General features: G+C 37.0%; 1 protein-coding gene across 7 annotated transcripts in view; it reads left to right on the top strand.

The window, feature by feature from the left end:
• Window positions 1–25,997, top strand: part of HERC1 (HECT and RLD domain containing E3 ubiquitin protein ligase family member 1) — a 197,021-nt gene that overhangs the window by 95,368 nt on the left and 75,656 nt on the right. For all 7 annotated transcript variants that reach the window (XM_049905979.1, XM_049905982.1, XM_049905980.1 and 4 more), the window contains 9 exons: window positions 943–1,134; window positions 3,386–3,607; window positions 5,474–5,647; window positions 8,890–9,004; window positions 9,093–9,213; window positions 11,638–11,809; window positions 14,296–14,605; window positions 15,077–15,197; window positions 20,250–20,301. In XM_049905979.1, coding sequence (XP_049761936.1) covers window positions 943–1,134; window positions 3,386–3,607; window positions 5,474–5,647; window positions 8,890–9,004; window positions 9,093–9,213; window positions 11,638–11,809; window positions 14,296–14,605; window positions 15,077–15,197; window positions 20,250–20,301 — 1,479 coding nt within the window. The remainder of the gene's footprint in view (window positions 1–942; window positions 1,135–3,385; window positions 3,608–5,473; window positions 5,648–8,889; window positions 9,005–9,092; window positions 9,214–11,637; window positions 11,810–14,295; window positions 14,606–15,076; window positions 15,198–20,249; window positions 20,302–25,997) is intronic.

Genomic DNA, 25,997 nt, shown 5'->3' with positions numbered 1-25,997 from the left:
ATGGTTGGTAGTGGTAGTCGAGCAACGTCTAGCTCTTCTGGTCTCAGGATAGATGAGGATATTGTCCTGCTTGTTCTTTAGTTCTCAGCTTAGTCATTACTTTATCATCCTACTGGGAGGGATACTTTGGTCCCAAAGACTGGGTTGCATGCGTCATATTCCCCTGTGTCACCCTGTGTTTCCTCCTATCTGGGACAGTATTACAGTCGCCTGATTTTAATTGTCTGTCTGCCCTCCCTGGACTGCAGTCATCTTGAGGGCATCAGCAGGTCCGGTCCTTCATTTGTGTCTCTGTTGCTAACACAGTGTCTGGCACATAGTTGATGTCCAGTAGTGTTTTGTAAAAATATGGATGAATAGTTTGAATCTATTATGCTTTGCTATGCTGTCAAGGTAATTTTAGGTAATTTGCTTTTGTTTTTCTAAAAAATTGATTTAAAACCAATACAGATAACAGAAAGACAGATGTTTTAAGGTGATCTTAATAAAAAAGTAAATTTGTTTTTAAAGTACGGGCTTCTCCCTCTAGAATGTATGCACCATGAGGGCAAGAATTTTTGTCTGCTTTGTTTATGGCTGTATCCCCTTCACCTATATCAGTGCCTGGTGTGTTGTAGTACTTAATAAATATTTCTTGAGTAAATTTAAAAATTAGGATACATTTGTGAACGAGAAATTCATAATATATTTTAAGGAAAGCAGCTGTAATTCTTTGAGTTTGTTGGCATGGAAGATATGTATGCATTCCCACAAAGTGTCCCTTGGTAGCACTGTCAGAAAGTGAGTAAACCTAATACCGCACCAGCCTCCAGGTAGGTGTTCAACAAAAGGTTCCTGAATTAGTGTACTCTAGCTCTAGGCTAAAATCTTATGTCTTAGGTTCTTTCTTTTTTAAGTTTGTTTGAAATGGACGACCCATGTTACATTTCTTACCCTTCACAGATGTGATATACGTCTCTGCTGCAGGCAGCATGCTCTGCCAGATTGTGAACTCCCTGCTCTTACTCCCAGTGTCAGTGGCTCGGCCTTTATTGAGTTACCTCCTAGACCTGTTGCCGCCTCTCGATTGCCTTAATAGACTCCTGCCAGCTGCCGCTCTCTTAGAGGACCAGGAGTTACAGTGGCCTCTTCATGGTAAGGACAGATAGTAAAAGAGCAAATCATGCTGTTGAGAAAAGTGATTCCTCTTGTATTCATCAGGTAAATCATATCTGATACTTGGGGATTTTATGTGATCAAAAAAATAAGGCTGCTGTTTTCTAAGAGCTTCAGTCTAAAGTGGGCAACTGAGATGGGACAGCGTAAGGAAATTGTTCATCTAGGTATGGGAGTGTCATAAAAAGGGTCTTTATGGTCATCAGATTCGAATACAATATCTCTGTGATTCTAAGACACGTTTTGTTTTTTTTAACATGGTTAAAATCGAGATGCGTCTTACAGTGGGTGATGAGAAAGCATTGTGTTGTAGTTTAATTGGCAGAATTTTTTCTTAACCAAAGCCAAACCCATTGCCATCTAGTCAATTCTGATTCATAGGGACCTTATAGAACAGAGTAGATCTGCCCCACAGGGTTTCCAAGCCCTAATCTTTACAGGAGCAGACTGCCACACCTTTCTTCTGCAGAGCAGCTGGCGGTTCAAGCCTCCAGCCTTCCGGTTAGCAGCCAGGTACTTAACCGTTGCTTTACCATTTCTTCTTAGAGGCACTTAAAATAACGATGCAGCTTACTGTTGATGAATTGGATTTGATGCAGAAGTTGTATTTTTTAAATATGATTTTTAGTTTTAAATCTTTGTTTGACAGTAAAATATTTGGGATTAGTTGGATATACAGATAATTGAATATAAAGATGCAAATTGGGAACCAGTCTTTCCTTTTAGGTTTAGAAAATAGCATTCTGATTTTAGGGATAGCACCTGAATTCATTTTTAATTCATGCTTGATTTATAAAAATCAAGATTCTAGATAATTGAATATAGCTTAAAATAGTATGTGTGGAAGAAAGTCAATATGTTTTTTCACTGGAGTCATTCTAAGACTATCAAAGAAGTTTTGTCACTGAAAACTTAAAAACCTTTCACGTTTAAGTGAGGCAGCTTACAAAGAATCCTGGGGTGAGGCGTAAAGAATCTAGATTTTAGTCTTGGCTCTGCTGATAACTTGCTGTATGATCTTGGGCAAGTCACTTATAACTTCTTAGAGCCTTGGTGGGGTTGGACAAGGTGACCTTGAAGGCTCGTCTTGCTTTAACTTTGGTTCTGTAACCACTGAATGTGGATGAAGTCAAGTGTCATGTTTATGACTGTGTCAGGATGTTAATTAGGGTTTGTAGGGAGCTGTTCCAGGTTTATTGCTTTTCTAAAGTGTTGAGGGATTTTCTCAGATTCACTCTGCTTTGTATCATGTGAGCTAGGTGTCGTTTTATTTTGAATTTCTACAGCTGTGTTAGTAACTGATATTTTTCTGTAACTTTCCTTTTTCATGTGTCCTTGTCTAAACTTACTTCCAAAGTTATACTAATATCACAGCATGAGTTTGGGGTCGTCCCTTCTTTTTCTGTTCTTTGAAGTAGTTTATATAAATTATATAAATAAAATTCTTGAAGATTTAGAAGAATGTATCCATAAAACTGTCTGGGCCTGGTGGGGTTTTTTGTAGATAAATTTTGGCTATCGATTCTCTGTTTTCGGTGCTTCTTGTTTTCTTCCAGCTTTTTGTCCTTTCTCAAATACATTTTGGAAATTGTCCTCCCCTCCCCCAGAAAATATCATTTTGTTGGTTTTCAAATTTATTGGCATGAAATTGTTCATAGTATTTACTCATGATTTTAAGAAATCTCTAGTGTATCTGTGGCTACATCTTTTTTTAACTCCTAACTTCTAAACTTATACCGTTTTTTCTTGATTAATTTTATTGGGGGGTTTGTTTTATTAGTCTTTTCAGATAAATAATTTTTGGATTTGTTGGTCTCTGTTTTTCTTAACTGCCTCATTGGTGTCTATACTTTATAGCCAAGTGTCATTTTAATGGATCAAATCTTGTGTTGATTTTGGAGGAATGAACTGCCTCGAATACTCACTAAAAATGGTGAAATTTGATCTGGATAATGAAAAGCGGGAATAGAATCCCTTGGAATAATTTTGTCATATGCTGTTTTAATGTTTATCTTAAAATCAGTAACTTTGCAAAGAAAATTTTTATTTGAAAGCATAACTTCTCTTAATATATTTTAAGTTAACCTAGGTAAGAGAATATATACACAAAGTATTATAATTTGTGTTTTCATTATAAAAGTATTTTGCAGTGGAACAGGAGGCCATGAGAAGGCTTTTGGGTGTTAAAAGTACCAGATAAAGACACAGTTACTAATGGTTTTATCTTCAGGAGGTCCAGAACTGATCGATCCTGCTGGAGTACCGTTACCTCAGCCAGCCCAGTCCTGGGTATGGCTTGTAGACCTGGAGAGAACAATTGCTCTCCTTATTGGACGATGTCTTGGTGGCATGCTTCAGGGCTCCCCTGTGTCTCCAGAGGAACAGGATACTGCATACTGGATGAAAACACCACTCTTCAGTGATGGTGTAGAAATGGACATCCCACAGTTAGGTAACACGCTTGTCTGAAACATTTAAAATACATGCTTGTGCTTATACCTCCACTGGAGATTTCTCTTATTCCAGGATTACTGCAGAGAGACTGATGGAAAACAAACCCAGCATCAGCAATGTAGGGGATCTGAGACTCTAACTTGGAGCCCTCAGGAAAATAATTAAATCCTACAGTATAGTGTAAGAAAAGAGCCCTGAACATGCAGCTTCTGGCCCCATTCTGTTATTATCTATCACTAATTTTAGGCAAGTCATCTAATTCCTAAGTATGGGAAAATGCTTGATTACTTACATTCTGAGGCTCAGGGGTTGTGAAACTGTTGGATACAATGTAAAGCATGACAAGGCATTCACCATGACTGACCAGTGCTCAGTTATCCAACACCACTCAGATGTGAGTGACAGTGCCTTCTCCTCCCAGCCTGCCCGGCTTTCATGCTGATGTTATGTTGTGTGATTCCTCGGTTTTTCCTTCCATTTACAGTGCTTTTGAGGTTTCCCTTTCCTGCCCCATCTCCCATTTGTGTTCTCTACTAGCAAGGTAGCTTTCAGACATCAGAACACGAGGGCTTCTCCAGTACCCTAAGAGATGATCTAATAGTCTTATTTAGGATGGATCCTTTAATCTCTCTGGGGCTCTAATTTTGATTCTTTGATAATGGGCTAGATTAGATGCCTTACATGGTTTTACTAGATGTAAAATTCATTGTTTTTCTCCTAAGAGAAAGAAACGCAGAGAGTGTCCAAGAAAGGAAGTCTAAGAGAGACTGAGAGGAAAAAAATGAAACCAAGACAAAACGAGACAAAGATTTTGCTTTAGGGGTTTGGGGCTAGAGCATGGAAATGGGGGGAGCAGTTGAAGATTTTTTTCTTTTCCAAATAGGTATGTACATTATCATATCATTTATGAGCCAAAAAATGATTCATTGTGGCTGGTGAATGCTAGGCTGTTGCTTCTGATACATTTGTATCAAAGAAAAGTAAAATCGTGGGTTTTCAAGGGATATTTTAACATCATAAAGATGGCCCCAGTGCGGTCAGTCTTTAACCCTGTGACAGTCCCACATGTCCTCCTGAGAACAAACGTATCCATATCTCTACCATCCTCATATTTATTGTTATATTTACTTTACTCAGTTAACTGGTCTTTAATATGAATAAAATCAATTTCTGTTGTAATGTTATTTTTTTATTTTTAAATTGTAAAATCATGAAACTATTAAAATTTTATATTTTATGTTTAAATACTTGTATATGTTAGAAAAAAAGGCATTGTCTTTTGGAAAATTGTACATATATGGTAATTCAATTATGTTATGGGTTAAACTGACTTTTGGTACTGGCATGTTTTTATAAATGGAATATAAATTCTGAGTGTCAAATGTCCCATTGAAAAGTTAGGAACACATGTTGAAATGTAAATGTTGGGTGAGAAACTGTTCATAGTAACTTTCTTGAATCATACTTACCTGATTATTTTCCCCTCAGTCTAGAAAAAAGACAAGGTTCTTATCTAGTGTCTTTCGCAATGGTCTCATGTTTCTCAGTGAGGATGCCATTCCATTTAGAATATAACAATTCCTTGTTATGCAAGACTGTGCTGAACATTACAACAATTAGCATCCCTGGCCTATGGCCACCAAATGCTAGAAATCCCTGGTTACTTTTCTAAATGCTTCTGGAGGGAGTAGGAGGGGTGATACTATCTGTAGCTAAGAAACCTTAGGGGATCTTCCTTGTAGCATTTACTTAAAATGGTTTGAAGTATATCATTTCATGTTCATTAAATAAATGTGGCAAGATTTTATTTATAGGCATCAAAATTTGTGAGGTTTAAAATTGATAATGTGAATAATTTTTTTAGATAAATGTATGAGTTGCCTACTGGAAGTGGCTCTTTCAGGAAATGAAGAACAGAAGCCTTTTGATTATAAATTGCGGCCTGAAATTGCTGTCTATGTAGACTTGGCACTGGGTTGTTCAAAAGAGCCCGCACGAAGCCTTTGGATCAGCATGCAGGATTATGCTGTCAGTAAAGGTAAGATGAAGAGGATAAAGAGGGTAAAACATCTGTAGAGTTAGTTCATGCTGACTAACGTGTATGAGTTAATATATGCAGGTAGAAAATCACACGGATCATTTTATTTTTTATAGAAAAAGGTATTTTACAAATAACATCTTAAAAATATTGCTTTATCCCTTTGTGGAGACCTTAGGTATTTTATTATATGCATGTATCTTGAAGCAAACTCACTATGTAAAAATTGAGATTTATATAAAAGATATAATTCATCGGCGGTCTGTTTTTACTAAAGGATTCTTTGCTGTGTAAATGGCTCTGGTGTCAGACTCTGTTTAACGAGTATCTTCCCTGTGCAAGCCCTGGTATAAGAACTGAAAGGATACATGCTTAGGCACTTGAGCTTCAGGCTTGGCCACAGTTTCTTCACCTGTAAAACACTTGCCCATTTCAGAATCCTGGTGAAGACATCGATTTGTGAGAAGGTATACAATTAAGTATGGTAGTAAAGTGTTATGCAAATACGTGGTGATATTTTCGTTTTCTAATGTTATTTCATTAATAAAATTAATTTTGCAAACAGTTTTCAATAGATGGACCGCGTTCCTTTTTAGCCACAGTGTTTTCCCTTTGACAGTAATCTAGATTGTCCAGAATCATGTATTTCTAGTTTCTCCATGTTATTCTCCCTTTTCCTATCTTTAGTTTCCCCATCTGTTTAGATTTTCTCCCTTCTGTGATAAAAATGATAAAACTAAATACATTTTTACTTTTTATTGTTTTCTATTTTGTATAATTGTAAAATGAAATATTTCGCAGAATATTATTTCAGAATAATATTGTTAATATTATTCAGATTTTTAAAGCACCAGTGTGATGATACCTTTGAGAGTTTCACTGTAATCAGATTGTTTGTTTCTTTATCATTTATTCATTTATTCTATTGTGTTGACTCCTGCCTGAGGTGAAAAGAAAGGAAATAGAAGAGAAAAAACTTTACTTTCTAAAATATATTTTCTAATATTCTCATATTTGTATCATTTGCTTGGAATGTACAATTAGGTTTTCTTTTATATCACCTTATTGCTTGTTACATTGTAATGAGAACTTTGAAAAATTAGATGTAAATATAAGGTGAATAAAAACTCATCGTATGGCTCCATTTGCTGAATTGCTTGCAAATTGTCGCATAGACTTTATACCTGAATAATGGAAACATTCTGTAGTGCTTTGAGTAAAATGGAAATAACTGTAATGAAAGTGTTTTAAAAGAACCCATTACTTTGAAAATAGTGTGGGAAGATAATCCCTACTATATTCGAAACACAGTAAAGAGTGTTATTTTCATTTGTTTTTTAAATTAAATATTAATCTCCTTGAGATGGGGTCCTGTTTGGTTTTAAGTCATAGCATTCTCACAGTAGCAAGCAGTCCTTTGAAATAAATTATTTCCCAGGAACCTGCAGTGGAAAAATTTTGTATGTAATATAGACTATCATTCAAAGATTCTCTGTAGGCTATAAGATTTTCTTAAAATCTGGCATGTTCATATTTTCAAGTTTTTCACCCATAAAGTAGGTAAGTCTGAAGTTAAATTTTTGACCCTGGCATACAAAATGACTGGAAAACCAAGGTGTAATGTTTTGTCTCTTAAGATAGGAATTTTAAGAAGGGATTAAGAAGAACTAAAATTAACTTGGGCCTTAATATTTTCCAAGAGTGTTTTTTGTTTTTCTTTTTTAAGTAGCAGAGGCATTTAGTAAATCTGTCAAATGAACAGCGTCTACAATCATTCTGGGGGCAGACTGGACAATAAGCCCCCCACCCTCATTTGGAATCTATTGAATATTACTGCATTTTTAAAGTATGGTACTGGTATACTAACATGAAATTCAAGAATGGGAAGAAAAAGTACCTGCTTTGATTTGGGTTTTCAATTGCACGTACACATCTCAGTCCAAATGTTTTGTTTCTTACCCATCTAAATGCGCATGAATTCACAGTATTTATCTACTTTCATGGCTTCAAATACCAGATACATACACACTTGACTAGTTACTCAATATCTCCACTAGGAGGAAGTCCCAAGAGATAGTATTCAAAACCAGACTCCTGATTCCCACTCCCTGCCCGCCAAAACTGTTCTTCCTGTGGTCTTCCTCTCTAAGTAAATGCCAAGCACGCTCTAAATACATTCATGGTCAACTTGGACTCCTCTCATGTTATTACATCACACGTCCGATCCATCCACAAATCCTCTCAATGCTACCTTCAGAATACATGTGGAATTTCATTACCTCCACCAACACTACCATCGTCTCTACCCTGAATTATTACAGTAGTTGCTTCAGCTGTTTCTGTCCCTATAGTCAGTTCTCCGGTCAGAGTGGACCTTTTAAAGCGTGAGTAAAATCAGGTCATAGCTTGTTCTAAGCCTTCCAGAGCTGCATCCCATTTTCCTCAGAGTAAACTTAGAGTACCTGCAATGGCCTACACGGCACTGTGTGATCTGGGCCCTACACGCCCCTGTGTGATCTGGGCCCCAGCCAGCTCTCTCATCACCTACCACTCTCACGCATGCTCACTTTGCTGCAGCCTCACTGGCCCCCTGGAGCCCACATCAGGGCCTGTGCACTAGCTTTTGCTGGGGTGACACTGTTTCCACGTGGCCTCTTCCTCTGCTTTGTTTTGATCTCTGCTCAAATGTCACCTTATCAGAGAGGCCTTATACAAAATAGTAGCCCCACACAGACCACCCTATATAAAATAGTAGCCCCACACGGACCATCTTGTATAACCTAATAGCTCCACACAGACCACCCTGTGTAAAATAGTAACCCCACACAGTCACCCTATATAAAATAGTAACCCCATACAGACCACTCTATTTAAAATAGGAGCCCCACACAGACCACCCTATATAAAATAGTAGCCCCACACAGTACAGCACCCCCTGTCTTCCTTACCCTGCTTTATTTTCCTCCATAGCACTTACCTGTCATATTAATACGTTTCATTTGTTAGTTGTCTCTTCCCCTTCACCAGCTAGAATATGAGCACTGTGAGATGAGGGTCTTAGTTTTGTTCACTGCCGTATCCCCAGCACCAAGAAGAGTGTGTGGGATCAAGTAGGTGCATTTGTTAAATAAAGATTTAGAAAGATGCTAAAATTCAGGTTTTGGATTACCAAAGCTATTAAAATGACCTCTGAACTGTTTTCTGAGCCCTTTTAAATATCAATGCATCATTTTTATTTTCAGATTGGGACAGTGCAACTTTAAGTAATGAGTCACTCTTGGACACTGTATCTAGATTTGTTCTTGCAGCCCTTCTGAAACACACAAATTTACTTAGTCAAGCATGTGGAGAAAGCCGGCAAGTAACTTAAAACTATCCTCAGACAAGTATTTGCTCTCATGATGTTAGAAATTAGGTAACTTCTCTATTTTGGTTCTTTATTTAGGTACCAACCTGGTAAAAGTTTATCAGAAGTGTACCGTTGTGTGTACAAAGTTCGAAGTCGTTTACTAGCTTGCAAGAATCTTGAACTTATTCAGACCAGGTCATCATCACGAGACAGATGGGTAAGGCTGGAGATCAGTATTTTCTTCTGTTTTCCTGAAAGCTGTGAGAGATGGCTCCACATTGTTTTATGTGAGAAAAATTTTGCCTTGATTATCACAGATATGCAATAAATATTGAGTAGTTCTTTTTTTTTTTAGTGAAAAAAAAAATGAAATAGTGAAAGATTTGGAGTTTATTAGCTTTACACTTACCAAGTGTGATGTGGCCACAAAGAAAGTTTAAGATAGTCTTACATCACGTAAATAACGTTTATCATAACAAATTGAATTGTCCAAATTATAGGAAATATTTTTTTCCCTTTTATGCTGATCGAACCAGTTGCTGTCAAGTCATTTCTGCATCATGGCAACCCCACATGTGTCAAAGTGGAACTGTGCTCCACAGGGTTTTTAATAGCGGATTTTTCAGAAGTAGATCACCAGGCCTTTCTTATGAGGCATCTCTGGGTAGACTCAAACCCCCAACCTTTCGGTTAGCACCTGGGAGGCTAACTGTTGCACCATCCAGGGACTCCTTATGCTGATCAGTCCACATTTGAATTATCCTGTTTAATTTAGAGTGCCATAATCTATGAGAAGGAGCGTTGGTAGCACAATGGTTAAGCACTTGACTGCTAACCAAAGGATTGGCAGTTCGAGCCCACTAGTCACTCTGTGGGAGAAAGATGTGGTAGCCTGGTTCCGTGAAGATTTCAGCCTTGGAAACCTTATGGACAATTTTACTCTGTCCTGTAGGGTCAGTATGAGTCGGAATCGACTCATAGCAATGAGTTTGGTTTTTCAGGTTAATTTATGAGGGACATTAACAGATTAGCTTAGATGGGTGAGAAGTCCAAAAGTCATCTTACGTAAGAACTGGAAAGTATCAAAAATGTTCAGTCTAGAGAAGGGAAAACCAAGAGGGTAACACGATAGTTGCCTTAAAAATATTTAAAGAGCCACTGTGTAGGTAGGAGAACAGCAATATGTTTCTTGTTCCAGAAGGCATAGGTATAGAACCAAAGGGTAACAACTAAATGCAGAATCATTGTTACCTGCATGTATTTTTTAAAAACTTCTGATAGTTAAAGATGTGTACCACTAGAAGTGGAGATTGAAACCATTTATTAAGGATGAGGCAAAAGTAATTCTTGGAATAAAAAATGAGATGATTTCTAAAGTTCTTGTTAAACCTGATAACATGAACCTATCATTATAAATACAAGCCTGGGTAATACATCACCTTCAGAAGCACCTGTTTTGAAACTTCACCCATTAGATGCTTTGCACTCTGTTATTTAGTTCTTGGATTAAAAAAAAACTCGTCTCTATATTTACATTACAGTAGACTTTGGGTGTAGTGGATAAGTGCTACAGCTGCTAACCAAAAGGTCGGCAGTTCAAATCCACCAGGCGCTCCTTGGAAACCCTGTGGGGCCGTTCTACTCTGTCCTATAGGGTCGCTATGAGTCAGAACTGACTCAACGGCAACAGGTTTATAGGTTAGACTTTGGGCATGCATCGATTTAACGTTTATAGGTATGACGATTAGTGATCTTGAAAGTCCATGGGCTCAAATTTGAAACTTAGATGTATGGGGATAAATCACTTACATGAGTCTAACCACTCAGTACGTACCCCATCTGTATGGTATTTTAAAGTTATTTATCATCGTGGACCACAAAATAACTTTTATTATAGATCTGAAGATGTCATTTAAATTTTTTATTTATGCTTTATACTGAAATTTTGGGGGGAGATTATATACTGTTATTGTATCAGTGGCTTTCTTAGCACCTGTTGTAAGGACTCTCTTCTGGATGATGGCTAGGTAGTGTAATCACCATGAGAAATGAAGTTAACATTGCCATTAACAGACTTCTAATTTTTTGTTTCTTCAGGGTCAAAGAAAGGAAAACAAACAACTAATACTGTTTTTAATTTAGGACTGTGAAACATTTATATAGAGAAATAACAACACATAATCATGGAGATGGCGCAGGACTGGGCAGGGTTTCCTTCTCTTGTACATAAGGCTGCCATAAGCTGGAGTTGAGGGAGACTAAATAGAATCAAAGTAGTGTTCTTTAATGACCTTTTATGCTTGGTGTCATGCTCGACATAATCATTTTAAGTTGCAGCTCTGTAAGGATTTACGGCTGAACAGCAGTATAAGTATGAATCAATATACAGCATGACATTGTAATCAAAATACCAAAAAGAGAGAGCATATGTGTGTCTGTGCACATGCGTTGTGTACGTACGCCTACATTATTTCTGTTCTTTCAGATTTACCCAGTATCTTTTGGGTTTTTGTATTAAAATTAATGCGTGGTTATTGATATCAGCAGTATTTTCCTTGATAAAACATCTTAAGGATTTAATGAAGCTTTTCAAAGTTTTGAAAAAAGTATATTCAGTGTAGTTTCTGGTAACTTTTTTAAGATCTCCGAAAACCAAGACTCTGCAGATGTTGATCCTCAGGAGCACTCCTTTACCCGGACCATTGATGAGGAAGCTGAAATGGAAGAGCAGGCCGAACGAGACCGAGAAGAGGGGCATCCGGAGCCAGAGGATGAGGAGGAAGAGCGGGAACATGAAGTGATGACAGCTGGCAGTGAGTACACCTTCTTCCCGCATTGATGCACGTCAGGGCAGACCTTCTGGGAGGGTACTCGGGAGAGAAAGGCAAAAGCTTCTCCACAGTTTTTCCAAAAGGATCTGATAATCTCCTGGTGATCTGAGTTTACATTAGCTAGCTGGTAGGCTGCTTTGAATATAAAAACATATAAAGTACTCAAAGATTTTAAATGAAACCTGAGGATCACTTTAATCATGTTTTTTAATGAATCTGAATTTATTTCTCATCATCTTTCTTCAGCTTAATATTCATAATTTGTTAGCCCTGTCCAAGCCTAAACGTTTCAGGGGTAGGTATCCCCTGAAGCTAGGTATCCCCTGAAGCTGTGTTCAGGGACGAAACGCTCCGGAAGCAGGCCCGTCAGTCCCTGTTGCACTGAGCCTCAAACGGAACGACATCTAAGAGCCACTGGATACATGCCTTTGGGCATGCCAGGTTGTCTGTCCACCTGGCAGACCTCTGTGTGGCGAGGGGGAGAGCCCCTTTTTATGCTTTCTGGGAGAGCCCAATTGTTCTGTATATGTAGAACTTTTAAAATATTTCACCCAGCAACTGATTTACACCACTGTTTTCAGCAGGAAGCAAGAGTTTGCTTCAGAATACTGCTGGTTGGGTGAATAACAATGTTCATATTCCAAGGCTATAGATAGTTTTTAAAGGTAGTTACTTAGATGTTTAAAGAGAAGTATCAGAGCTTCTTAAATAATTACTAGTAGCTTTTGAATGATTTGACTATTTGAAGTAGAAGTATGTATTCAGTTTGTAGCCTGAAACATTATAGCCAGCTATGCATTTAGTGCTGGGATTGTCTGTATAGATCAGTTGGTTTAACATGTACTTTATTATTGATTTGTGTTCTGCATACTTCTAAATATTATTTTGAGGTGGCTCACAGCAAAACCAAAAATCATTAGAGCAAGAGGAAAAAGATAAGGTCCAAATGGAGAAAAGGGGATCAAAGGGAAAATAAATATATATTTAAAACAAAGGCTGAGGGAACTTTTAAATTGAATTTAAAACTTAGTTTAGAATTCCTGGAAGCAGAGGCCAAAGGAGAAACCTCAGTAGCAAAATATAATAATTGATTACAACCAAAGGAAGCGTTAACAGTCATCGAGAGAGAGTAATTCTTTTAAAACTAGCTACTATTTTTGAGCATCATTATATGCTGGGCACTGGGTCAAGAGCTTCACGTAACTAACTTACATCATCCTCACAACAGACGTACAAGGTGAGTCCTGGCATTACCCCATGCTGAATATGAGCACCCTAAAGATGCAGTTAAGGAGGCAAAATGATGTGCATAGGGCCACAGTTAGTACCTGGCAGCTAGGGTTAGACCACAGGCTCCCCCAAAACTCTGGTGCTGTGCTCTGAACTCCTTAACTGATTTCTGGCTCTGAACCCTGACAGAATTTGATGCCTTGATTTTTATAGAGATAAGGGGCATTCAACCCAAACCCACAGCAGAATGAAAAGAGTCTCATGATAATTTTCTGAACAACACAGAACCATTTTTAAAAGTTTGTACTTCCATATTAGCAGACTATTTAAGTATTTTACCAGCTTTTTTGCCTGGCTTCCTCAGTAAGAACACCACCTTCAGTCCAAATTTGAGCAGAAAATTCTTTTCCTGTTGTGAGGTATCTGCCACTGTACCAGAACCCTGTTAACTCCACTGACTTTTTCCACTTGTGAATTGGGGAAGGGCTGACATTGGATGGACATTCCTGGTGATGTCACCTGGCTCTGGAGGCAATCTTGGCCATATAGTGTATGTTTCATAAAGACATTTGGTGGTTGTGCTCATTTAACGTGTTCAAAATTCAGCAAATGATAGGCACTTTGGTATTAGGACTTATGTGAGCTTCGTAAAGGGAAAAGGAGCTTTTCGTTATGACTAAGGACTTTACGTTTGACTTTCCTTTGTAACCTGACTTTTTCATACCAAGGTCACGAGCATTTCAGAAATAGGTGGTTATTTTTTTCTACCTCAGTGTTTCTCAAACTTCAGTGGACTTCAGAGTCACCTGGAAGGCTTATTAACTCACAGATGGCTGGGCCCCACTCTCAGAACTTCTGACCCAGTAGGTCTGGGGTGGACCTGGGAATTTGCATTTCTAACAAGTTCCCAGATGATGTCAATGCTGCTGGTCTGGGACTGCACTTTGAAAACCACTGAACTAACTCATTAATGACAGTAGAAATAATAACCCACCAAATCTAAGTTCTGTAAAGGCATATGAGTATTTTCTGCTATAACTTTTATATGTAATATAATTAATGTCATTTGTGCATTTTTATATAATTTTAAGTTATTATGCTGTATTAATTGTCTAAAAAATAATTTTTCCCTCTTTCAGTAAGTTTTTGGTCCAAACTTTTTGACTCTTTTTATTGTTATTTTCTTTGCTCTTCTCTCCCCATGTGTTAAGACCTTGTTTTTGTGTTGCATGTTACAGAAATCTTTCAGTGTTTCCTCTCAGCCCGTGAAGTAGCTCGTAGCCGAGATCGAGATAGAATGAACAGTGGGGCAGGGTCTGGGGTTCGAGATGATCCACCTCCTCAGTCTCAGCAAGAGCGAAGGGTCAGCACAGACCTTCCAGAGGGTCAGGATGTGTACACTGCCGCCTGCAACTCTGTCATCCATCGGTGCGCCCTGTTGATACTGGGAGTAAGTCCTGTGATCGATGAGCTGCAGAAGCGAAGGGAGGAAGGACAGCTGCAGCAGCCTTCAGCAAGTGCCTCTGAAGGGGCTGGACTTATGACCAGGTGGGAAAGACTAGGAGCTTAAGAGGCCCTCCTTTGTTACCTTATGCGTTGAAGTGGTTTCTTCTCAAAGTTACAAGGTTCTGAAATTGACATGGATGTGAGGGAGGAAATACAGATTTATGAGGCTGAATTTAAAGTAATGCCAACAAGGATACTGATTCAGCCTAGAATATAAATTTCTGATTAAATGAGAAGGCACAAGTTTTCATACATATAAATAGCAGCAGTTGAGAAATGAAGTTATTTGCAACTCTCTGTAATAATTATAGATGATCTATAATTGAGTGGTGTGCAATTTATTTTGATGTAATTGAGAAGGGCCTTTTGCATGGGCAAGAGTCAGAATTTCCCATCCACAGATGTAATTACTCCTTGCCGTGTATGTGCTGTCTCTGTGCTGCTAGTTCCATTCAATTTTACATTCACTAACGGTCCCAAATTATAAAACTTCTCTTTGTGCACGTGAGACAGGAGTGAAAGTCTTACCGCAGAGAGCCGGCTAGTCCACGCAGGTCCAAATTACAGACTGATCAAATCAAGGAGCGAATCCGATTTGTCTCAGCCTGAATCAGATGAAGAGGGTTACGCACTGGTAGGTATACCTAGAGTCGATAAAAAAGAGTTTTTATTTGCAAGGTATAGATACATAGACTTCGGTTGGAATAAGTAATATACATTTATTTTAGACCTATAAAAACTCTTTTTAAAGAACTTTGAGAGAAATGGGGTGATTATATTGCACAGATATTCATGTATGTATCTGATTCCTTATGGAACATTCTACCTGAGTATATCAGGGTACCCCAGTCTTAACCTCTCCAGAAGTGAACTCATCTTTCTCCCAAGCCCGCCTCTTTCGTATTCTCTATCTTGGTAGGTAATGCTGTTAACTGCCCAGACTGGAGACCTGGGGATCATCCTCAACTCTTCTTTCTGTATTGTCCTCTGATCCCTGCATTCCCCCACCTCCACAATGCAGTCAGTCACCAAGTCCTGAACGTTCTACCATTACATGTTTTATAACGTTCCTTCTCTCTATCTATTCAGCCGCTACTGTTTCAAACTTTCTTTTGCCTGAAATAGTACAGAAGCCTCCAAACTGGTTGTCCTGTCTTGTTCCCAGCTTCCACCTTTCACTAGAAGAATACTCAAATTGGTGAGGTGCTAATTTATGGAAGAAGTAGGAAGTAATGTGTGCCATAGTGTGACAGGGAGAATGTATTACAGAGTGAAAACCTTCTATGAGAATTGCCTCTATCAAGGTGCTTTGGACATGGAGTTGATAACTGGCATTTTGTTTCAGTTGTTCCTCTGCTTTACATGTGTGTGCCACTGGACCTCTCTAGACCTTGGTGTCCCACTGTGTGATATGAGGATAGTAGTGCCTGTTGTATATATGCTGATGTGTCAGACTTGGCTCCTGGCCCTGAATCTACCTCTGAAGGGCTTGTGAGACCTTGGTCATGTCATGTGACAGCTAAAACAGAAACTGATTTTTTTGAACTGGTTGATCCATAAGCTCCATTTTTAGTGCTGAAATTCCTCTATTATATGAATTGAGCTAGTAGATACGAAAATGTTTTTGAAAAGTATAAAGTGCTATATAAATACAAAACTATTTACAAGAAACTTCAAGAATAAAAGATTGCTCATCTAAGGAAAGTTGAACAGTGTCTTCAAGCAGATTTCACTGTATCCTGAGGCTTTTGTTTTTCCTCTTTTTCTCCTCCGTGACTGCATTCTCCATTAGTCTCTATGCTCCCGGTCTTGCAGTCTACTGAGATTTCTCTCTCAGTGCGTTTATTTTTCCACCTTATTGATCTCATTATCAGTCCCCTAACCTGGTGATAATTTTAAAACAGATCAATGAAGTTACAAATGGCTAATCTGCAAAACTTGTATTAATGATGATGTATAACGGTTTCTGGCAGTAGTGGATATGTACTTATTAAATGTTCAATTAGTAAAGACTAAATAAAATAAAATAAAAGCATAGATAGTGTCATTTCTTGGCTCGAAATCCTCCAATGACTTCAGTTTTTCTCATTTCTCAGCAAAGACCCCAAGTCCTTACAGAGGCCTATATTGCCCTACATGATCTGCCCACTCTCTCTCTCTCTCTCTTCTGCTGTTTTCTCCTTATTGTTGCTCTTCTGCTGCCACACTGGCCTCTTGACTGTTCCATGAACATACCAGGCAGGTTCGCCTCAGGACCTATACCTGCCTCTTTCTTCTGCCTGGAACATGCTTGTCTGCTTGGCTAATTCCCTCACCTTCTTCAGGTCCTCATTCTGGTCTTACTTTTTAAAGCAGGCCTCCCCTGACCACCCTATTTAAAATTGCAATGTTCCTGCCCTCCACATCCTCACTCCCTGCCCACCTTGCTTTACTCTGCTTTTTCCATAGCACCTATCATCTAATATATAGTGTACTTATTTATTATATTTATTGGTAAGTTTCTACCAGCCTAGAATATAAGCCCTTTGAGGGCAGGAATTTTTTTTTCTGTTTTATTTACTGCTGTATCCCAAGGACCTGTAATAGTGCCTGGTACATAGTAGGCAGTCAGTAAATATTTTTTTGAAAGAATAGATGACTGACTGTCTAATCTATTTTAGTAAAATTTTTATTCCTTTCTTTCCACTCTTTAGTTCAGGCACTCATTACCTTTGCCGACTGGTCGTTTTCAAACTGGTCTACCTACTTTTTCCAGTCTCACTCCTTAGACACTGCTCCCAAAGTTAGAGCTCTTAAAACGCATGTACACAACAGCAACAACACACCTACTGGTCATGCCACCTTCATACTCGAAAAACTCAGTGACTCTCTATTGCCTACCCAGAAATCAAGGTTTCTGGAAAATGTCACCTGCCTGCTTTTGGAGTTTTCCTCTGCAGGAATCTGCATGTTTGCCATATTATTCCATCTGCCAGACCCCAAACACACCTCTTCAGCCTTTGCTTATGCACCCTTTGTCTTAAACGTCCCTCTCCCTGGTTTTCTTGCTGAAGTGCTGTCTCTCCTTCAGTGACTGGTTAAAATGTCACCTTTTCCAGAAAGCTTTCCCAGATTGCTTACTCACAGCAAATCTCCTTGTTATTCCCATGGCAGTTTGTTAGTACCTCTAATAAACCACAATTTGTCTCATATTGGACATATTTATGTGTCATTAATATTTCCGTTCAGTAGACCTCCTAGGTCTAGTTCGTTCATTTTTTAATGCCTGTGATAACGCCCTTATTGTTTCACATACTGTTTTAGACATATTTGAACTGAAATGAAAAGATAAGGATGAGTGTGAAGTAGCATACTTTTTGGAAACAAACAATGAAATATGACGTAGAGTCAGAATAGCTTTAAGACTCACTATGGATTTTGACCTGGGGCAAGACATGTAAGCTTCCTGAGCCCCAGCTTCTCTGTCTCTGTAATGGATGTTTGCTACCTGTTATACTTGCCCCAGCTGGGTTGTTGTGACAAGCAAGTTCGGTAATATGATTTCAAAACATTTAAAAAATTATCAGTGGGGAAGGTAGATCAATGGAGGAAGGTTTAGTCTATAATTGATTGCCCAGATGGTCATTTAGTTTTTACAGAATTTTAAAAAGATTAATAAATGTGTTTTCCAAGAAAGATTGACTCGATCATCTTTCATTATGGGATATTTTGGGCAGTATCACGATTAGGTGGAAAAGACAAGATGTAGAGAGATTCTGTTGGAGATGAAGGGAAACCTGGGTTGTGCTTTGAGCTTCAGAGAGCCTGGGCAGATGATGAGGAGTAAGCAGTGGGCTAGTTTGGTTACTCTAAAATATGTTACCCTTCTATCCTGTATGCGGCTATTTAACATCACTGTTCATCTTCTCAATATCTGGTAGTGGCTCGTTTACCCTGAATTGTTAGTGAGTGAAATGCCTTTGAAAAGTGACTGACATTAAGCAGTATTATGAGATGTATCTTCCACTCCTGTGTTTTAGTAAACAGTGAATACCAAACCTAAGTTTAAACGTTAGAGCGACAGTTGTCAACTGCCAGTCAACATTTCTTACAACACTCTGCTAATCTATTCCCTACTCCCCTCTTTTCTCAGAGGGTTTGATTTAGCTCACAAAAATAGATAGCTACAAGAGGATAAATTGTATGAATGAATTAGGGGAGAAGCTGAGAGAGGAAAATAGTGCACACTTCAGCGTATACCTTATGGTGTCCTCTATAATTGCTAGAGGTGGCCCATGTGTTTGGTGCTAAGTTTTTTAAAAGCCAAAGCAGACGGGAAAAGCATAATGGGTCATATGATTCACAGCATCCAAAAGATAGAAAAAACAAGCCAGTTGTTTAAGAGAAACACAGATATTTCTGATTCTAAGGCCTGAGATAAATTTCTTCCACAAGCCCTCATGGCAAAAGTACTATGTGATAAAGATGTTTTATTTTATAACACAAAGGAGCCTTCAGGAGCTGTTGTGATGGCCGGGGCTGTTTTGTCTGGCCCCAAATGGCCTGAGAATATACTTCTATCTGTTGATGTACGTGTGTGTATGTATATGTGTATATGTCTGGGGTTGCGTATAAAATAAAATGCATTTATCTCCAGTGTAGGTGTATGTGCCTATATGTGTGACCAGGTGAAGCTTTTCTGCACTGACATGTTCCTAATGATCTATTTTGTCACTTCTGCATCCTTTCTTTGCTACCACCTTTTCTGACTGTGGTAGAGTACAATTGAGATTTCTAAGACATCATAATATCAAGTTTATACATAAACTTGGAAGCCCTGGTGGCATAGTGGTTAAGACCTATGGCTGCTAATCAAAAAGTTGGCAGTTCAAATCCATCAGGCACTCCTTGGATACCCTATGGGGCAGTTCTGCTCTGTTCTGTAGGGTTGCTATGAGTCAAAATCGACTCAACGGCAACAGGTTTTTTACACATAAACTTAAGTCATATATGGTTGACCATATGGATAAAGTAGATAGTTGCCTATGTGGTGTCTCCAGAAAATACACACACACACTCTCACACACAGAGAAATATACTTCCATTCTGCCTGAAGGTCTTCACTGTGTTTTATTCAACTGTCTGATATTTCACCACTTTGAAATCTCTTTAACAGTCAGATCCTTCAAAACATTTTAAAAACCTTTTGAAATACTACCAGCCTAGAACTATGTTATTCTTCTACTGGCATGGATTAATCAGATACTTGTTCTCTAAACACTTAGCCAAGGCTACTGGGAGCTTTGAAAAGAATGGAACGTGAGGGTAGAAGAAGGAAAAGTAATTTCTGAGAATGGGACTTTGCTGTAGAGGCTTTAGGCATCTATAGGGTATTAATAAGGCCATACTGTGTCTGAAGATAAGAGACGAAGATTCCAAAGAAGAAAATAACAACAAAGGCAAACTTCTGCTACTTTACTGTGTTAACTAACATTCGCGTTGACTTTGCGTTTGCATTAGTATCTCAGAGTTACATGCTTGACCTTCCTTACAGCTGTTTTGTGATGGGTTTTTAGAGATTTTTGTTGTTGGTCTGACTGCTGGATATCGTTGTAATTATATAATTATTTTTAATTCTAGCACTCTATAAAATCTTAATCTGAAAATATTTTTCACAACTAAATTTTTATTTTTTTACTTTTAACAGAGTGGAAGACGAAATGTTGATTTGGATCTAGCATCATCTCATAGGAAGAGAGGTAAGTCTTGAGAACGTATTAAATATCTGGTAAAAGTAAGCAGCTGTTTTTCTATTCAATATGTTTAGATCTGATTGTCATTGAAATGTTATTGCAAAAAAATAAGTTAATATAAAAATATTTTATCAGAAGATGTGAAAGGAAGACTGTTTTCTTTATACATACTTTTATAATCTGGGAATGTTTAGGATTTAATAATCAGTTCTGTTTCTTGCTTGTCATATTTTTTGACTTTTTAAAAGTTCTATGGAATACCAGAAACAGTGCATTCCATTACAGGGGGTTTTATTCATAATTTGCCATAAATTTTAGCTCACTGATATAGTTGCTATAGTTTAAATGATATTACAAGGGAGACTTCTCTTTACCCTATCTAATCCCCCTATAAACACACACACAGACACACACACGCATACCACACACACACACACACAGTTGCCTTCCAGGTGATTCTGAATCATGGTAGCCCCCACACACAGATACACACATTTTCAAACTGGAAGTTCCTGGGTTTTTTCTTTCTTGGCCTCTTAAGATAAAGCACGTGAGAGATGAATTTATGATTACTTCTTTTGGACTTTTCCTTTAGGAGTAATTTTCCAACATCATCAAGAGTTAAGGCCTTTTGTTAGGAGCTTAATGAATCATAGAGTTAACTCTTGGTTATATGTATAAATAGAGGGAAAGAACAGCAGTTTTAGATAATACAAATCCAAGGATAACTAAAAAGTCTCATAGAGTATTATTCTCTGTTAACTGAAACTTCTACTAAATTCATTTGTGCTGTGGTTATGAAAATGTGAAATGTTAAAAATTGCTAGTAGTGACAGTTTTCTAAATGCCCCTATGAGGGGGGGAGGGGTGGGGGAGGGAGAGATATTTCCATGATATTAAACCTTTTGTATTACAAAATGAAACCCTTCTCTTGTGCTGACTTCCTTAGCAGGAAGCTAGGATTCCCCCTATAGGGAAAAAAAAAAAATTTAGGAATGAGGGAAAGAAACATACACATGACTTTATTCATTTTTGTGTTTATAACTGAGAAGAAGAAATATTGGCGCATCTATAAAGTTTGGTAGTGTTTTATTCTTTAGTTACAATAGAGAGTGATTTTTCTGAAATATTAGGAATGATAAGGACCAGAGCTGGTGCTTGCTTTATTGAAAAGACTTTTGAGAATGTAACATATCAAAGCTGCTGTGTTTCTAAAAAAAATTACAAGGTATGTGTGATATCAAAGAAATTAAGTGATGTTTAGCATAATGTGAAATATGTGTTTTTTTTTATGTTTCAATTATTTGAAAACTGATAATTCATGTGTCATAATCAGCCAGAGTATCCTTTTCCTTAACCACTTGACTTAGGAATTAAATATTTGTTTAGTTCAGGTTGTTGCTAAAATTTCAATGTTATATTAACGAATGCATGTCATTTGGTGCTGGAGAGAAGATGGCTCCAAACTTACTGAGTTGCATGAGAAATCCAACCTATAAGAGCTTTGTACTATACATAGTATAAAATATAATAAAATAACTATACATAGTATAGTTATTACTAATTATATAAATGTAATTATATTTATAAGTGATAGTCCATTGGCTAAAATTATTCTTTTCTCCAAGCTCTTTATCATGCATACAGAAATATAAATTTGGGATTCAACCCATGTTAACCAAGCATATAGCAAGGTGATATCTTTGGGATAAAACAGAAAATGGTATTTTTATCTTTGACTTATCAACAACCTAACCTAGAATTAGAGTGGAATTATTTAGGAGGAATTAATATAACACTTTCAAATTACGTGAGAAGAATTTAAAAACAATTATCCTACAAGTAACTATGGATTTCCTATAGTTTTAAATCTAAATAGATCCAAATGAATTGAGCCATTAACCCACATTTTATTTTTGGATAAACCGTTTTCTTCAAAAGCTCAAGGTGGTACCAAAACCTGTTAACTTGTCATAATTTAACTCTATTTTGTTGAAAACAGAAAACTATATATTTTTTTTTTTTAATAGGTAAAGCTTTTTTAAAAACTACCCACTTAGGAAGTTATTACAGGGAAGCAAACTAGTTCTATACATTTTCATGATACCATTTAATGTGATATCAATTTGTTCTAGCTATCTTTTTATCATCCCATTTTAATGTTCCCAGGGAAAAGTTCTGCTAATGGTTTTGCTCCTGGGGACTGGTGACAAGAGAGTAGAGGAGTTTTTATTTCAGGAAGGATAGAAAAATGAAAAATTACTTTTCAATCTCATAAACCCTAGAGTTTGTGAATTCAGCAATGAAAATCTATACTTTCCTTCATTTTATTGTAATGAATTTCCTCCTTTAAAAGGAAATTACCAATGAAAATATATTTAAGATTCTATATTTTAAAGGAATTTTTTTTTTTTTTTAATGTTGTGAAGTTACTAAGTTACTACCCTTTGACCACAGTGGGTTTTTTTCTTTTTTGGCTCGTTTGTTTTGTTTTGCATTTTTGTTTTACTCTTAAAAGATGGTAAAATAAACCACTATATATTTTCCTTATTTATTGTCAATATGGACCGTATCCCATAAACAATAATATGCGTATCTTCAATCGGGCAGATGAACCTACCAAATCTGAGAGCTGTTTGCGACCATTCATACCAGTTCTGAATCTGACTTAGGCCATGAAGGACAAGCAAATGTCCAGCCAAGTAAGAATTCTTCTGTGGGTCTGTTTACCCCCTTGTAATATTTTGAAGAGGACTGTAAGCTTTTTTCCTCTCACGAAGCTTTCCCATAGCCAAATGTATTTGTTAGTCTCGGTGGTTCCGAGTTTCCAAAAGCCTGGCAAGAGCAGTAGAAGAAAGATAATGTTTAATTATATCCTTTTAATTGAAATTAAATGGGTGTATAAGTGTCGGTTAAAGGTTATATATACATTTTTAGCTGCCCTTCTCATGCCTCCAGAGACTCCTATAATCTCGTTGTTTACATTGAGGGCACCAGGACTCATGCAGTTCCACCCTGATTGCCCTTCCCCCCTCACTTCTGTTACTGTTTCACAGGACTCAAGCTGTTGGTCCAAGACAAGGAATGATGGAAAGGGGCAGAGCGATACGAAAAACAGATTAGCTCAGCCTCCTTGATCAGCTTTTTAAATGCAGCAAAGCTAAATTCTAAAACCAAAAATACATCATAATTTGCTTTAAAATAGACAGATGAAACAGATATTTCTTCTGCATATCTCCTAGGAGTTAATATGAAATTTGCATTTATTGAATGCTTCTTTTTTTTTTAAACTGTTTATTGTGTGCCAAACATTGTTCTAAGCATTCCAAAAATATTAACTCATTAAATTCTGATAACAGCCCATTGAAATTTTTGACAAAACCTGTCAAAATATGTTGAAATTTTGGTACTTTGGTAAAAGATTTGGTGTAGTTGTATAGAACTGAGCTGATTCTTCACAGAAATAAAATTCTTTTGCAGGTACTTGGTTTCCATGTTCGTGTTTAGGCTGAAGCTGATGGAGTGAAAAATGGTGGTGATATCAAAGCAACAACTTAGAAGCAGCTTCGGGAATCTTATTAGTTAAAATACTATATGGTTCTTTTTTTTTTTCTCTAGGTTTCCAGATATACCACTAGGGTTTTATTGCTAAAATCATGCTGGAAACATTTAGCAGCATGTATCTCGTGGTATAAAATGTATGCATGAAGCGCTGTTTTATTTATGCATTTCAAACTGGAGTATATAAACAAAGAAGAGCCAATGTCACTGTTGTCTCTTGTATCAAATTTCTCCTTTTGTCTTCTGATTCTGTGTGGTAGTGTATTTACTCCTTTTTGGCCAGTTGAGCCCCAGAAAAAAGAAGAGCTTCAAGCAAGTACATGATGGCATGTTTAATTTTTTTTCCCCTTTTAGCTTGCCTACATATTTTATGGTTTACAAAGTATGTATTGCAGCTCTGCCATGTTCATTTTGAAAGTGCCATTTAAGAACTAAAGTTGTAAGGACAAGTAAACACTCTAAAAAAATTATTGTTGGACATTGTATCATGTTTTCTTTATATAGTAGGTGAAACTGAATTAAGCATTAAGTGAGAATTGGGCTTGGTCTCAATTACTCTGTAGAAACTTTGATAATGCTTTTCAAACATAGTATTTCCTATATTCAGATAAAACAACACAGAGCAAAGCAGTTATATATTTATTATCATTATTATTATTTGAGTCCATTCATCTCCCATTTCCATGCTGTAAGTTTTTCTGTTCCAAAGTATTTTTGATGTTAGACTGAACTTTTGGGTTTAAATTATTTTGCTTATTCATCCTAATGCTTTTATATAGTGTTTTTCCTGTTCTTATATTTTATTCATGGAGTTTTATCAGGGTCATGCACCTAATAAATTGCATCCTTTAAATTAGAGGTCAGCAAACTTAGTGGACCAGTGGGCCATATCTGGGCCTGCCACCAGTTGGTGTAAAGAATATTTGATTGGAACACAGCCATGCTTGTTTGTTTATGTATAGTCTGTGGCTGCTTTCACACTACAACAGCAGAGCTGAGTAGTGGCAGTAGAGACCATGTGGCCTGCAAAGCCTCAAATATTTACTCTCTGGCACTTTACAGAAGAAATTTGCTGACCCTTGCTTAAAATTGCAGAGAGAATTTAGTTTTGGGTTTGGTCAGCCATTCCATAGAACATTTGGGTGTATATGAAGATAATTCACTACATGTATGTAAGTTCTTCATGACTGGATCTTTGTATAGGCAGGCAATTGAGATTTCCATGGATTGATAATTTGCGAGTTGATTAATAACAGGAATATGTAAGACTGCTGCCCATAAAATTAGGGAATTCATGTTATTAATTTGGCAGGTCAATTTCTTTGAGCTTTCATTTCCTCATTTGAGGAAACTGGATTAGATCTTCTTTAAGCTGTCTCTCATTTCTGTGGTTTTAGCGCTAACGTAGTTACATAATTTATTTTCATTTTGAGAAGTAAAACAGAGGAACTTTTTATTCTGAAATTTTATTATTGAAAAAACAAGCTCAATGCAAGGGACCAAAAGCTGTTATTTGTAAATTAAGGATAAATCCAAATTCTAAATTTGAGGTGCTTAAAGAAATGAAAAAAGAGTATTTCTTTTTTTTTTTTTTTTTTACATGAACAGCTGCTTTCTTCTTTAAATATCATTTTTAGTTTAATCCATTATACATCTGTGACATTATTCTTTGGATTTTTACTCTTGTTTCTATTTTACATGGAAAATACTCAGCTATACAATTGAGGGAAATTTTCATATTGATATTTTTCATGTTCAGTAAAACAGAAAATTCAGCATTTTTCATTTGAAGAATTTATTTTAAAACATGCAAGGCAATAAGCCATATATTTTTTGCCATTCTAAATTATTTTACTTGAGTGCACACAAGTTATTTCATAGTAGCTTTATAATAATAGCTGCCTATTATAAATTTCTATGGCGGGTTTTAAAGTCCTGGGGTTTCACAGACACCGATGTAGTAATTAGAAAATCAGATTACACATTTAAAATTGTGTGAGTTCGTTTTCTCTGTGGGCATTAATTAGTGTCTAAGTAGTTGTCTTCCCAAATATTTTCCATCTAATTATTTAACAAATACAATTTTTGCTATGCATATATTTTATTGGGTACCTTAAAATACATTCCTAATGGAGAAATTT

This window comes from Elephas maximus, chromosome 13 (assembly GCF_024166365.1).
Source record: "Elephas maximus indicus isolate mEleMax1 chromosome 13, mEleMax1 primary haplotype, whole genome shotgun sequence".
In the NCBI taxonomy this organism is placed as follows: domain Eukaryota; kingdom Metazoa; phylum Chordata; class Mammalia; order Proboscidea; family Elephantidae; genus Elephas; species Elephas maximus.
The sequence above is the reverse complement of the archived record's forward strand: the minus strand, read 5'-3'. Positions and strand labels throughout refer to the sequence as shown.